Raw genomic sequence first — 15,355 nt, 5'->3', positions numbered from 1 at the left:
TAATTACTCATAGGAATCTCATGCAGTTGGGGTTTCGGTCTCATCCAATGTGAAAGGCGGATACAATGGTTCTCTGGTCTCTGAATCTCAGCCAATAAATGACAGGGTTCAAATGCTCATTGCTAGTAGTGAAGAACATAAACATCATGCTTTATTTCCTTTTCCTCCTGTGTAAAATGAGAGGTTAATCTAATGCCTTTCTATGATTCCTTCCTGTAATTCCATCACTGTAGATATTACTCGTAAAAATTTAAATGACTCCAGATAAACCACTTAGAATAATTAGGCTAACATATCACAAGTTTTTGGTGGGATAGCAATTTCCAAGCCGTCTGACAAGTGTTTAGAAACTATTGTTTACAAACACCATTAAAATGACATATATTTAAATCACCTCAATGCTTTTCCTCTTTCCCCTCCCATACACTTCTTGAAGAAATTGTCTTGATACCTCAACTTCATCATATTTACTGCTACCCTTCACAATGTGGCTTCCTTCCTATAGCAGACGTGATCACTTTTCTGCTCGGATCCCTTTGGGCCTTAGCATTTAGGGCAGGCCAGCTCTGCATTCTTCACCTGAGTTTTCTCTAGTTGGCCGAATTCTGCTCTTCTGAACATGTGCCAGGTCAAAGTACTGGAGACTTAATGCCACCCAGGAGTAATTAGCAATCCTGAATCGATGTGTGATTGCAACTGGCACATAAATACCCCAGCTCCCTCACAGCTCAGGCAGGATACCTCTGGGGCACATGTTCTACACCAGCTTTCCAGAGTTTCCTGGTGGGACTGAGCCCCCAGTTATCCACAATGACAACTTGCTTTCCCTTTCCTGTTTCACTTCCCCCACTCCCCTACCAGTATTTTCTAGGTCCATTCCTTAAATAAACAACTTTCATTTAAATTCTTATCCCTTAATCCTGGAAACCCAAACTAACAGATGTGTCCTCTTCCAATGTGCTAAGGTGGCACCTCCAATTTCAACAAGGACTTCATCTCTAAAATCGGTAGCCTTGGTTGCCCCATTCTTTCTTTCTTAACCCTCACCTACTTTCCTTTCACAGTCCTCAATTCTCCTTCCCTATCTCTAACAGTCCAAGCTCTGTCTCCTTGCCTGGCTCCTCTTTTCCCCTTCAGGTCCAAAGTTCTCCAGGATTTTGTCCTGGGACCTCTTCTCTCCTTTTTCTCTCAACACTCTTCCTTGGCAATGCTATCTATTGCTGTGGTATGACTGAGGTGTATGTGGATGGATGTTTGTGCATTTGACTTTCAGATCCTTGGCCAGCTTTACCTCTTTTTGACTTTGGTAATTAACCTCTATGGGCATTATCATTATCTGGATGTGTTCGGGACTTGGAGCCTAGTGAGTCAACACCCTAGTCACTAACCAGAGCTTTCTCTCAGTTCTCTCGCTATGAATCCCAATTTACCTTCTGTTCTAGTTTATTGATAGTCTCTAGTTTTTAAAAACTTCATTTCTCTCTCTCCCAACCTCTACCACCCCCACTTAAGTGCCGTTTAAGAAAATGATGCAGTTGGTGCCACTATAAATCGATTCTCTCCCTCTTGGCCCCTCAGTGCTGCCCAGAAGTCGTCCTTTGTCCTTTGTCAGCATCCCTTCCCTTGCCAGTAACAGTGTGCAAAATGCTGTCTCCCTTGAAGCCCCCACCCCATCACCTCTTCCCTCACTGGAAGTGTTGACTTTGCCTCCTTCACCTTTGAAGTAGTTGTGACTCCTCAGTGGGTATTCTCCCCATATCCTCTTCTGTGACCTACACACTGAACTTCATCTGCCCATCCTGTTTTTTTAGCTCAGAGAGAAGAGAGTTCCCTTTTCCTACTCAGGCTCCTTTCACTTTTCAGTAAAGCCTAGCTAGCCAAGAGACAAATGAAAATGAAGAATTTGGGATTGAAGAAGTTCTGGGTAAAGCAACTGTGATGAAATCACAAGCAATTTTAATGTAGAACAAATACCAGCAATACTGTAAATCATGGTTATATGCAGAAGGTTAATATTTACACGTAACCTAGTGCAAAATATGACACACCTAAGGAGCACTGCAATGTGTGAATAGGGGAGGCAAGAGAAAGTGTTAGCAGGCTAATGTCCCCACTTTGCTGAGCATGGACTCCACAATTCACTGAAGTTGAAATACATAATGAATTAATCAAACTTGTCATTAAATATATATTATCTACCTATCTACCTTTTGCATGTAAAATAGTCACAAACTCCTCAGTACCATCACACTAATTTTTTTTTTTAATTTTAGGGAGACCTATTACAAAATTATATCTCTTCCATGACTAATTTGTCTGAAGTTTAACAATGTCATCAAATTTTTTTTTTCAGTTTCCTTTCCTTTTGTTAAATTCTATAATAATCAAATGAATAATTTAAAACTTAAAGTAGTGTGTACAGGGGCACATGGGAGGCTCAGTCAGTTAAGGTTCCGACTCTTGATTTCCACTCAGGTCATAATCTCCCAGATTGTGAGACTGAGCCCCATGTTGGGCTGAGTGTTGACATCAGGGAGCCTGCTTGGGATTTTCTCTCTCTACCCCTCCTCTGCTCATGCTCTCTCTCTGTCTCTTTCTTTCAAAAATAAATAAATATTGGGGCGCCTGGGTGGCTCAGTTGGTGGAGCGTCCAACTTTGGCTCAGGTCATGATCTCGCAGTCTGTGAGTTCGAGCCCCGCGTCAGGGTCTGTGCTGACAGCTCAGAGCCTAGAGCCTGCTTCGGATTCTGTGTCTCCCTCTCTCTCTGACCCTCCCCCGCTCATGCTCTGTCTCTGTCTCTGTCAAAAATAAAAATAAACATTAAAAAAATTTAAAAATAAATAAATAAATAAATATTTTTAAAAAAAGTAGTGTGTACAATATAATCCCAGTTCCGTAAAACAATTTATCTAACTACCTTTTTTCTCTCTCTATATATATATTCTTACAGAAATATCTGCAATAAAATTACCTAATGCTATTAATGGTTATTTCTGAGTAATGAAGTTTGGGGTAATAAAAAAAAAACCCACCTTTCTTTCAGTGCTTTTTTTGTACTACTTTATATTAAAAAATAGTAATGAGAATGTGTAATTTTGACAAAAATAATTAAGTTATTGTATTTTTTACATGATCAGGGAGTCTTAATTTATGTCAAGTTAACAACTTGGTTATTCGTATTCATTGCATTCATGAGGACTGCAACAAGTAAGAACACCGTGTTTACACTGAGAGATTCGCCATTCCCCCAGTAGAAGAATTCACAATTTTGTTTGCTTGTTTGCTTAAATCTCAAGAGGAAAGACGCTCAATTATCTAAGAAATCTGACGCCAACATAAATTAGATCATTCATTCAACAACTACTCACTGTAGGCTTAGTTTTATCAGGCGTCGCATTTACACAGAAAGCAAGACTTATGATGTCACTACTCTCAGCTTACATTAAAACACTGGAACAGTGAAAGCCAAGTATCCCAGGTCAAAAAATATTTTTCTAATGCCGTTACGTGGCACATGTTTTAAGCCTAAGTTATTATCTTCCTGTTCTTGATGTCTCCAAATAAGTCATCCTAACATGTTTCTCATCTTCCTTTGAACTCTTTCTACCTTGACACAATGTAAGCATTAAGTGAATCTATTTAGGAAAATTTAGGAGAAGAATTGGATGTTCATGAGAGTCAAGCAAAAATGAACTATTGGAACCTCATCAAGATGAAAAGGCACAGGGAAGGAAACAGTCAGTAAAATTGAAAGGCAACCAATGGAATGGGAGAAGATATTTGCAAATGACATATCAGATAAATTGTTGGTAACCAAAATCTGGAAAGAACTTATCAAACTCAACACCCCCCCTGCAAAAAAAAGTAATCCAGCAAAGAAAAGGGCAGAAGGCATAGACATTTTTACAAAGAAGACAGCCAGATGGCTAACAGACACATGAAAAGATGATCAACATCACTCATCAACAAGGAAATACAAATCAAAACCACAATGAGATACCACCTCACACCTGTCAGAATGGCTTAGATGAACAACTCAGGAAACAACAGATGTTAGCAAGGATACGGAGAAAGGGGCACCTTTTTGCACTATTGGTGGGAATGCAAACTGGTGCAGCCACCCTGGAAAGCAGTATGGAGGTTCCTCAAAAAATTAAAAATAGAGCTATCCTACAACTCAGCAATTGTACTACTAGGAATTTATCCAAAGGATACAAAAATGCTGATTCGAAGAGGCACATGCACCCCAATGTTTATAGCAGCACTAGTGACAATAGACAAAGTATGGAAAGAGCCCAAATGTCATCGGCTGACAAATGGATAAAGAAGATGTGATATATATAGAATGGAATAGTATTTGGCAATCAAAAAGAATGAAATCTTGCCATTTGCAACATGAATGGAACTAGAGTGTATTATGCGAAACGAAATAAGTCAGTCAGAGAAAGACAAATAGATGATTTCATTCATGTGTGGAAAGTAAGAAACAAAACAGGAAAAGAAAGAAAAAAGGAAAAATAAGATAAAAGCAGAGTGGGAAACAAACCATAAGAGACTCTTAAATACAGAAGACAAATTGAGGGTGGCTGGAGGGATGTTGGGGGGGGGGATGGGCTAAATGGGTGATGGGCATTAAAGAGGGCACTTGTTGGGATGATCACTGGGTCTTATATGTAAGTGGTGAATCACTAAATTCTAATCCTAAGATCATTATTACACTGTATGTTAACTAACTTGGATTTAAATAAAAATTTAAAAATGCATATATTAATTAATTTGATACAGAATTAAAATAATAATTATAAAAATAAATAAAGTTATAAATAAAGAGCAACCCTAGGATTCTACAGTTCTCATCTTCTTGTCGACTTCCTAATGGAGAAGCTACCAACATCTTGTGATATTGTTGAGGCTACTTCATTTGTGTCAGAAAATTAAGGGTTTGTGTCCATGTTTCACTTTCAACCTAAGAGTTTGTTATATTCAGTTATTCTCATCAGAGGAGCTCAGCACATCACAACATTCTCCAAAAAGTTATGGTCAAATTGTTTTAGGGACAAAAAAGTGATTTGTCTAGGGAATTTATTGCTTTTTATATATACCTAACATAGAATAATAGAAGCCATTCATTAATATGGAACCATTACATTTAGGGTAGAACTGTTAATTCAAATGCAATTTCTTGATTCCCTAACCATTAGTGGAGTTTAGTCACTTAATGGACTTCAGCTATTCAGCTATTATACACACACACACACACACACTTCTTTAGAAGTATATTAGTATATTAGTAAAGAAGGTGAAACTAAAACTCTTGCTTTCGAATGTCCTGTGATTATTTGACTCTCAAATAATAACCCACAAATTCAGTTCAGGGTTTCTTTTTGAAATGATGAATCTGAGCTCAAATGTAAAATGAAGCCACTGCTCTAGTGGGTGGAAAAAAGTATGAACTTCAGGTTTTATGTTTTATTTTTAAAGCCTGACTTCTTTGAGCAGTTACAGCCAAATATATAATTATTGCAAACTTAACTATAGCATCACTCCCTGATGTGCTGTAACATTGTGATCTACAGCTAATAAGACCTTTTGAAAGAGACATTGAATTTTAGATATTCATTCATTTGAGAAAAAGAATTTTTTTTTGATCTATTCTATCACTGATCATTTATAAGTTGGGAATTTAGGGAAACGCAGGAGTCTGCCAGTCATTGACATGCTGCCTGTTACCTACTTCTATTTCCTAGCTACATTGCTGCCTACAAATAAATGGATGCTACAGGGGTAGTTTCTTGAAAACTAGTACTTCAAGTGCCTCTTCTCTGAGTTAATGGCCGAATAGTCACCTTGTGATCCAGGTGTACTTATCAGTGAAGAAGCACATAATGAGTACCTATTATGAGTAAAGCATATTGGTCGCCAGTGGGACAAGAGTATTTAATGGGTTGTGTATTCTTCCTGGAGAAGAAAAATCACAAAGACCTGTAAAGTTGGTTGACATTACGAGGTGGAGATGTAGGAGCTTTCATAAGTCTTTTAAAAATTATTATTCTTGTAATTTGGTTTGGTTTGGTTGTAAGGTTCAGAGAATACTCTTGCAACCTAAGAAAGAAGGATATTTATTGACAGGATATTGGCTTGGGTAATGTTGGTGGTTCTAAAGATAAACTCTCAAATCCCAGTGCCTTAATGTAATAGCAATTAACTTTCTGACTCATAAAGCTCTTCTAAGTCAAGAATCAGGGACCTGGGGTCCTTCCATCTTGCACTCTACCAAATGCATCTTTGGAAGCATTTGGCTTCCAAAGTTACTGTTCTTAATCACATCAAACCTCAGAAGAGAAGAGGTGGAGAATCAACCTACGGTCAGTTTTTACGCTTCAAGCAAGGAAGAAGTGCACATCACTCCTGCTTACATCCCACTGGCTAGCATCCTCATATGGTGGTACCTATCTGCAAGGCAGGCTGGGAAATGTGGTACTGCTGTGGCCCAAGGAGAAGACAAAATTAGTCTGGTAATTAGCCTTTACCTTCTGTCCCATCTTTTGCTGGGAAATGGAGCTGGGAAGTTATAGGAACTCAGATGAAATGTCTGCATCTCCCATGGCCTGGATAGTCTCTTTCATGACAACTAGACCCCATTTTCCTCTCTATAGCAACTAGTGAATCAAATTTCCTAAGAAAGTCAGCATGATTGGTTAAGATAATTACCATGGGCTATAGTGAATTTAATTCTGGATTATTTCAGCCAGGCACTCTCAAGGATCATGGCCAACTCCTGGATGGGTTCCCATTGGGCTGTTTACTCCTCATTCAATCAGTTGTCACTCCCAAGAAAGTACAACTTATAATTGTTTTCGTGAGCAAAAAAATGTAACCAGGTCATCACCTTATTATTATTACTCCTACCAATAATAGGTTTTTTATTCTATGCACTTGCCACTGTGTTCAAAACCTTATACACACTGTACTATTTATTTTTCACAACCACCATATTTTATTATTTTTTCACAACCACCATATTTTATTATTTTTCACAACCACCATATTTTCAAATAAACATGAGCCTCTTAGAGATTTCATAATCTAGACAAGTTTCCGGTACTTTCTAATTCTAAATCCCATTATCTATACCTTTGAACATTGCTGTTCCTGGCTTCCTTTAGTCACAAGAGAGGCATTGGATATAGTGAGTGCTGGGACAAAGGTGACTGGTGCCAAGAAAAGGAACAGATTAAATGCAGGGGAAGTCCCAAAGAGATAGAGAATATTTCAGTCTAAGTCAGTCAGATAAGGCTTAAAGGATTAGCTTGGACTTGACCTAAAGCATACTATATTAAGTTAGAGTCCAAAAGGAATTCATAGCTTTCATGTTGGGGAAGTTGAGTTCTGGGCTATTTACCTTTGGTTACCATGGTAATAGATCGTGTAGGGTCAGAAAAACTGTCCCTTAAGGGATTCTTAGATAGGAATCCTCTTGGAAACACTTAGGATCAAATCTATCTCTTGTTTTGTTTCCCCTTCTGAACCATGTTAATCTTGATCTAGAGGAGAACAGGGCAGAGGGTGGAAGACTACTTCTTCTGACTCACAATTGATCCACGATGAAATGAGAGTGAAATTATAGAATCTGGATTCAATATTGTTAATACCACTAAAAGGGCGAAAATAAATATATGACAAAAGATTCTTCCTATCCATAATAGCTAAAGAGCTCCTACAAACGGAAAATTAAGACAGACGATCCAAAAGAAAAAAAAAAAAGAAAAAAGAAAGAAAGAAAAAGGAAGAAAAGAAAGAAAGAAGAAACAAAGAAAAAGAAAAGAAAACAAAACAAAACCAAACTTTTCAGGGCAAAAGACTTGAACAAATGATGTGTAAAAAAGGATTTCCAAACCACTAATAAGTATATGAAGAGGTATTCCGCTTGAGGTGATCATCAGGGAAATGCAAATTAAAATCACAATGAAATATCATTATGTACCCACCAAAATAACTAAAAGGAAAAGGAATAAGAAATCAAATGTTGCTGAGAATGTGGAGCAATCAGAAACCTCACACATTGCTGGTGGTCAGTTTGTCTGTGGCAGGCGGAATCCTGAGATGACCCCCAAGATTTCCTCTCCCTCGTGTACGTGCCCTGTATCATCCCCTCCCCGTGAGTGTGGGAACAGGATTGTAAAGATGATGGATGTCATTTATGTTATTAGATTACCTTTTGTGGCAGAGGGGAGGGATTTTATCAAATGTAGTTAAGGTCCCAAATCAGTTTACCTGAATTAAGACAATTCTCCTGGGTGGGCCTGACCTAATCAGGCTCACCTAAACAGCGACTGAGCCTTTCCTGAAAGAAGGGTGAAAGTGTGAGAAGGTTTATGGAAATGGTCATGCAGCAAGGTCATGAGCGTAGCTCCAGGAGCTGAGAGTGGAACTTGCAAAAATTGAAGACTCCAGGTCTACAACTACAAGGAGCTGAATCCTAAACACCTGAATATGCTTGGAAGTGGACTTCCCCTTAGCTGTGCCTGTAGATGAGGACATGGCTGGCCAATATCTTAATTTCTACCTGTAAGCCCATGAGCAGAAGACCCAGCTAAAATGTGCCAGACTCCTTATCCATGAAAACTATGAAATAATGAATTTGTGTGGTTTTAGGACACAAAGCCTGTAGTATTTGTTACACAATAGAAAACTGATACAGTCTCCTAAAGTTGAATGTATATATACCCTTTTACTCAACAATTATAATCCTAGGGATATTCCCAACAGAGAGACATATATGCTGGGAATACATACATTACAAATTCCACAGAAACAATAATCATAATAGCCTAAAACTAAAAACTACCTAAATGAGCAAGAGGGGGAACTTATGGGGTATGGATAATACTTTATTTCTTGATTTGGATGCTCATTACATAAGTGTGCTCAGTTTGTGAGTTTATGAACTGTGTTCTTTCCTAAGTTATACTTCAATAAAATTAAAAGAAATTTGATTTTAACATTAAATTCAATTAAAGAATTCAATTCGATTAAAGTTAAAATTAAAAAGTCAGTTAAAATGAAAAGAAGTTTATTCTTTCATTGTATACCAGCACAATTATTGCTAGAGTTTTTCAAATGCAGTGAGCACACATATAAAAGTGGTCACATGTGGCGCCTGGGTGGCTCAGTCGGTTAAGCGGCCGACTTCGGCTCAGGTCACGATCTCGCAGTCCGTGAGTTTGAGCCCCGCGTCGGGCTCTGTGCTGACAGTTCAGAGCCTGGAGCCTGTTTCAGATTCTGTGTCTCCCTCTCTCTGACCCTCCCCCGTTCATGCTCTGTCTCTCTGTCTCAAAAATAAATAAACGTTAAAAAAAAAAAAAAGTGGTCACATGATTTTACTTGTGTAATTATCCTAGCCTCAGTCCTACCTGAACAAAAACCAAAACCTACTGTAGCAAAACAAAAACACTTCATTGTCAATTGTTTGGATTTCTACCTTAATTCTTACTTGATTTTTGGCTAACCTTCAATATACTGTTTAAATAAATATTTTTTTTGTTCTTTTTCCAAGAGATTTAAAATTAGTAGTATATTAAGAATTTTAAGGGGTGCTCGGGTGGCTCAGTCGGTTAAGCATCCGACTTCGGCTCAGGTCATGATCTCATAGTTTGTGAGTTCGAGCCCTGCGTCAGGCTCTGGGCTGACAGCTCAGAGCCTGGAGCCTGCTTCACATTCTGTGTCTCCTCTCTCTCTGCCCCTCCCCCTCTCGTGCTCTGTCTCTCTCTGTCTCTCAATAATAAATAAACATTAAAAATTAAAAAAAAAAGAATTTTAAGGCACTCGGAAAAACACCTCTGATGTTATTGTAAACTCACTTACTCTCCTAGACATATACATATGTCTATACATCTTTTTTGATGAACAGATGTCTTTTAGCCAGGTCACGATAAAATAGAAAACTTTAGTCTCGACACACCTTTCTGACAGTAAAGTTAGAGGTATTTTTGTTCCATTTTGGGGAGGAAATACATTTGTTTGGTCATGGCCTTGCAAGAGTTTGGTAAAAAAAATCACCAGGTATTCATTTAATATCTCATATATAGACCACTGTGCTAAACATAGGGCTTTAAGAAGACACAGTGTATTGTTTCTACTCTTAAAAGATTTATGATCTACCTGAAATACATACTCATACACATTTGTTAATGACATAGGTTTATACGTTAACACCAAATAGGTGTTGGATATAGAAAAAATTAAAAAGAAAGAAAGGAAAGGGAAAACATCAGAACTCTAAAATGGTGCCCAGAGAGCAGAGTTCTTGGCTGTCCAGGAAGGTTTCCCAGAGGCAGTTCTGTAGGAAAACAAAGTTATTTTCCACAAAGCAAATTTGGTTTTAAATCTGAGGTTTTTTTTCACTCTCCAGATAGAAGTTTAACTGCTTGGGGCTTTACGTTTTCATCTGAGAATTAGGTCTGATGGCAACAATTTCTACCTCACAGGCTTGTGAGTTTAGATGGGATAACTTAGTAAAATAGCAGGTTCCCCTAGTCTGCATAGCTGACCCTTCTTTGGGATAAATAAGTAATCACCGAGGATCCTTGGTGTCTGACCCTGAGCATTGGAGAGGATGGGGCGGTAGGGAATTGGAAGATACACTAAGTATTAGAGAGAGGAAGGAGAAGGAGGTATTGTAGGTTTAAAATGAAAAAAAAAAAAAGAGTGACAAAAGTGCAGTATGTGATGAGAACAAGACAGGACAGTGTGTGAGAAACCTGGAGGAACAGATAAAACTAAGGAAGTTTCCTTACAGGCTGGCAAACCCAGTACTAGGCTGGCCATGGTGAGGACTAGAGGTAAGTATGGAGGATATGGTCCTTGAATATTTACCTTTTAAGTGGAAAGACAATACTTACACCCACATTTACTTACATATATAAAATGACTGGAGGAAGAGTGTTGGGATGTACTAGCTTATGTCATGTAGGCTTTGCTTTTTCATCCCGTGGGAATTTGGAGAAGAGAAAGCACATTGTGGTCCATAGCATCAGGGAAGGTTTGGAGCTCAGTCGTGAAGGAAGAAGGGTGGGACATGAATCCAAGGAAAGAAAAGAGGGCTCCTTCTACACAGGTGTGGCACCATGCAAAGATTTGTCAGACAGAAGCATTCTGCCATAGGCTGATTTTTTTTTTAACTATGTATCAGAACAAAAATCATTTGGTTAAGAGATACTGTTTTTGAGAGGGGGTTATAGAGAGGGGAGGAGAGGTGGCAAGGTAAAAGTTCATTTTTCCCAGATAGAAATTGCATGTTTGTGGCTGACTCAAAGCCAGCGGGCTCCTCTCAAATAAAGAGTAGGGGTGACAGAGACTTAGGTATCTGATTTTACCCCAAAGTATGAGTTCCCTGAGAGTTCACAGTAAGCATATCAAGATTCTCCAGATATATTTAGGATGAGATTGTCCCTACACCCCCTTTCTCAAACTCCACCGTCAAAACTACAAATCCCCTCATTAAGCCGTTTACCTCTACAAAACAAAACAAGACAAAACAAAAGTGACCCCTTGGAGAATTAATAAGTCAAGTCATTATCTGTCTTCGTTACACCCGGATTTGCTTAAGTTGCTAAGATCCTAAAGGGCATTGTCTAAAGGGGAAGTAAGGAGGAGGTAGCAATAATCTGCCTACACTATGAAAAGGTGCATGGTACGGAAAGAGTAGCAGGTATTCCCGAATCAGCTGCAGCCCCTTGACAGAAACTAAAAAGCCCGATGCCATATCCCTTTTCAGCCCACCTCAAAGCTCAACACATCCTGCAGAGCACTTAGCCTGTTTGGCATGTAGAGGTAAAGAGCATGAGTTTATTTCTGAAAGATCCGGGTTTAAATCCAGATCTGGTTGGTTTTTACCTTGGGCCCTGATCTGAGCCAATGTCCTTATCAGTACCATGAGCTTAATAATAATAGCAGCTTCCTCGGAGTTGTTGAGAATATTAAATAAGAATATGTGTAAGGACTCCAGCACACAAGGGTGCCCCATTGTTGTCAGGTAATAATAATCACGGTGACAATCACTGTTCTATCTGTGGCTCCTGGGTCCTGAATCTTGTCTCCTAACAAGTTAGGGAGGTGGGTTGGGAAGGATGGGGGTCTGCTTGTTTCCTGTGTTGAAATAAACATAAACTCTTGAAACAGCCCCAGACCCTGGGCCAGAACGACAGCGGGCTGCTCCCTCAGCTCGCATCCTCTCTCCCTGCTCCACCCACGCTTCCCGGGAGCAACAAGTTCCCTTCTGCAAAGACCCGCCCGCGCGCCACTGGTAGACCCGGCGGGCTTCTCCTCCCAGACTAGTATGACTGGCGGGGAAACCCACCGAGGGTCGAAATCGCTGCTGCCAACACCCTACCGGGGAGGGAGAGCCAGCTGCTCATGAGGGAGCCGCGTCTGGGAGGAAGACGGGAGGCATGGGAAGTCCGGACAGAGGGACTGATAGGAAACCTAGTTCGCACTGCCCTTGAGAGGCAAAAGCAACAAAAGAAAGCACCCACCGCTCGTTTCCCGCCCCTCTCCTGGGATCGGGAGGGAGAAGATAGGGCCCCGAATCCCACACCTCCACCCAGCCTCCACCCAGACCTCCACCCAGCCTTCTGGTTGCCAAATCTCATTCTTACGTCCTCCACGCTCCCCTTGCCCGGTTTCTCCGTGCATCTTCTCACTCTACCCCACCTCTCGCCAGGTCTCCTAAGGACACTTGCGATTTCTGACAAGATATTTCGTAAGAAGGACAAGCAGGTAAGCTACGGCCCCCACCCAGCACTCTCCTTTCCGCTGCGTCCCAGATGGATACCCTGGAGTCACAAAAGGAGTCCCAAGGCGTCTTAGGTTGGGAGCCTTAGGCAGCTGCCCGAACAGTTGAACTCTGGCAACTTCTTGGAATGGGGATCCCCGCGCCCTCGTGAGAAAGCCACGGTGGCCGCCCACACACCAGGAGAGACACCCCAGCTTCTCCATAGGGAACTCCTCTAAAATCTACCTTTCCAGCTTCTACAGCTGTGAGTTGAGAATCAGAGCTAACTAGGAGTACGCTTCGGGGGCGGGCGCTCGTGGGCAGGGGCGAGGGCGAGAAGTTCCACCCGGATTTTGGAAAGAAACCCCAGTTCATCTCCAAGTCTCCTGGAGCCAGAGAGCTGCTAAGGAACAGGGGCCGAAGTCACCGGGAGGGAAGTCCTCCTAGCGCGGGGTCCGAAAAGCACGGAGGTGAATTGCAATATCCAAGCTTTTAGCCTTGTCCCTTGGAAACTACTCTTTCTCCAGGGGATGGGGGCGGGGGATACATCCCTGGCAAAGACTGCCAACGTCAAGCCCAGATGTTCAGCACTTCATTCCCCCATCCCCACCCAGCCTTGAGAACTTGGTACCTCGGACAGCAGCCCGGGCGCAAGGCATTGTCAGAAAGGTGTTATCTTGTTTTCGCCACCAAGTCAAAGAGCAATAAATTATTTTTATGACCTTACTAGTATAATTTGAAGGACATTTTAATTACATAACCCGTGAAAGATCACCGGAGGCAATGTCGTGTTAAAGAGCCCATGGCAGAATATCTGCATCGCATGAGAAAGAAAACTTGCAAATCTGCAATGAGATTGCGCAGGGCTGCCCCCGTTTTGAAACAACATGCGAAATGCAAGGGAGATTTTACCTTTCGGACTCCAAAGCCGTGTTCTGCTGCAACTTGGCGAGCTTCTTCCTCTCCTCCTTTATGCAACTCCACAAGAAAATGATTCGTGAAGACCGGTCTCTCGGCAGATGCAAAAACCATGACACAGAAGAGGAGCCCGGCGGCCGCCTTCCACTGGGAGACACAGCCACCTTTCATCTTTCTTGGGAGTGAAAAGTGGTGCTAGGAGGCGCGCAGGCTGGTGGAGCGGAGGACTCGGAGGAAAGGTGCAAATGAAAAATGTATATATATAGTTTTTTTTGTTTGTTTTAAAAAAAATCTTTGTGTAGAGAAAGAGACTGATTAGGGGGCTCAGCAGCAAATCAATGTGTATTCTCCTCCAGCATCTGGCTGGCGGGGAAGCCGTGTAGTCAGGCTCGCTGGCAGAGGTGCGAATGTGGGGAGCTGTGTGTATCTGAGAGAAAGAGCGAGTGTATGTCTGTGCTTGAGGCTAAATCTGCATTTTCAGCTCCTCCTCGGCTCCAATTCCACTGGGGACAGAGGAGAGCACCAGCCTGGCTGACGTGCGCTCGCCAGCAGCCAATGAGGGCCGGAGATGCGACGGGCCCCGCCCTGGACCGCCCCGGGCCCACCCCTGCCCGCCCCCAGACCGGCCGGTCCGCCTCCGCCGGCGGGGGGCGCTGAGCGGCGAGCCCGCGCCCCCGCCCCTTTCAGAACCCTGGAGAGCTCCTCCATCTCTCCACCCGGGCCCGCCTAGCTCCCAGGAAAATCCCCCCAGCTGTAATCTGGTCGGCGGCGCCGGAGTGATGTCATTGTTTGTGGAAATCTGTAAGGCTCTGGAAAGGGAATTACGGCGTGTGCCGCTCCCTGAGGCTCCGAGGGGAGCTGGGGCACCGGCCTCTCCCTATTCCTCTCCCCTGCTTATTTTCCGCTGCAAAATAACTCTTTCTCTCTCTCTCAAGGCACACTTGCCTCTCTCGCGCTCAACAACAAAGCAAATATTAACCCTCCTCTCACCACTTTGGACAAATCCCGGGGAGGGTTACTGCCTTTCCCCACACGGGGAAGGTTGGGGAAAGCAGCCTTCTTGGGGTGACTCATGGGGACGAGTATTTATTTATTTATTTATTTATATTTTTGTAGGCTCTGGACTTGTCTGGAACTAAGCAGCTGGGAAGCCTAGCAGATCAAGCTCACTCCCACCAGCATCTGTGATTAGATGAGACTCCTCCGAGAGTCAGGGTTGCTCCGCAGAGACCGCCTTCTAGAGAGGCGCGGCCGGGATTGACATGCCTGGAGGTACATTCTCAGACTTGGGGACAGACGTTCGGTTGCACAAGGACGGCGAGAGTGTGCGTTTGGGAAGGTATAGCCACCAGTCCTAGGCGCTGGGCCAAGACGCCAGTTGGGCATTCTCAACTGAGTCGAATTCAGGCCAAGTGACACCGGGTCAACGAAATTATCCAGTTAAGAAATGTGCACTCCCAGACTACAAATGGCTTACACTGACTTCTTCCTGTCCCAGTGAGAGGAAGCAGGGGCGAAATGTCTGCCTCGAAATCAGGGCGATTGTTTTAAAGTACCCCAAATATTGTTGAGTTATAGAATGCGTACACTGATCCCCATTATCATTTAGCTCCAAAGTTCAAAATTCTGCTTCACTTGAATAAGAGGTGAGATCTTTGTCCTAG

The 15,355-nt window shown here is 42.1% G+C and overlaps 1 protein-coding gene across 2 annotated transcripts in view; it reads right to left on the bottom strand.

Moving 5' to 3' along the window:
- The window catches only part of PCSK2 (proprotein convertase subtilisin/kexin type 2), a 272,000-nt gene extending 258,138 nt beyond the window's left edge, over positions 1-13,862 (bottom strand). For both annotated transcript variants that reach the window (XM_042931671.1, XM_042931672.1), the window contains exon 1: positions 13,686-13,862. In XM_042931671.1, the coding sequence (XP_042787605.1) occupies positions 13,686-13,862 (177 nt within the window). The remainder of the gene's footprint in view (positions 1-13,685) is intronic.
- Positions 13,863-15,355: the final 1,493 nt, after the last annotated feature.

The sequence above is a fragment of the Panthera leo genome, chromosome A3 (assembly GCF_018350215.1).
Source record: "Panthera leo isolate Ple1 chromosome A3, P.leo_Ple1_pat1.1, whole genome shotgun sequence".
In the NCBI taxonomy this organism is placed as follows: domain Eukaryota; kingdom Metazoa; phylum Chordata; class Mammalia; order Carnivora; family Felidae; genus Panthera; species Panthera leo.
Note: the sequence above shows the minus strand (reverse complement) of the source record. Positions and strands in the feature narration are given on the sequence as shown.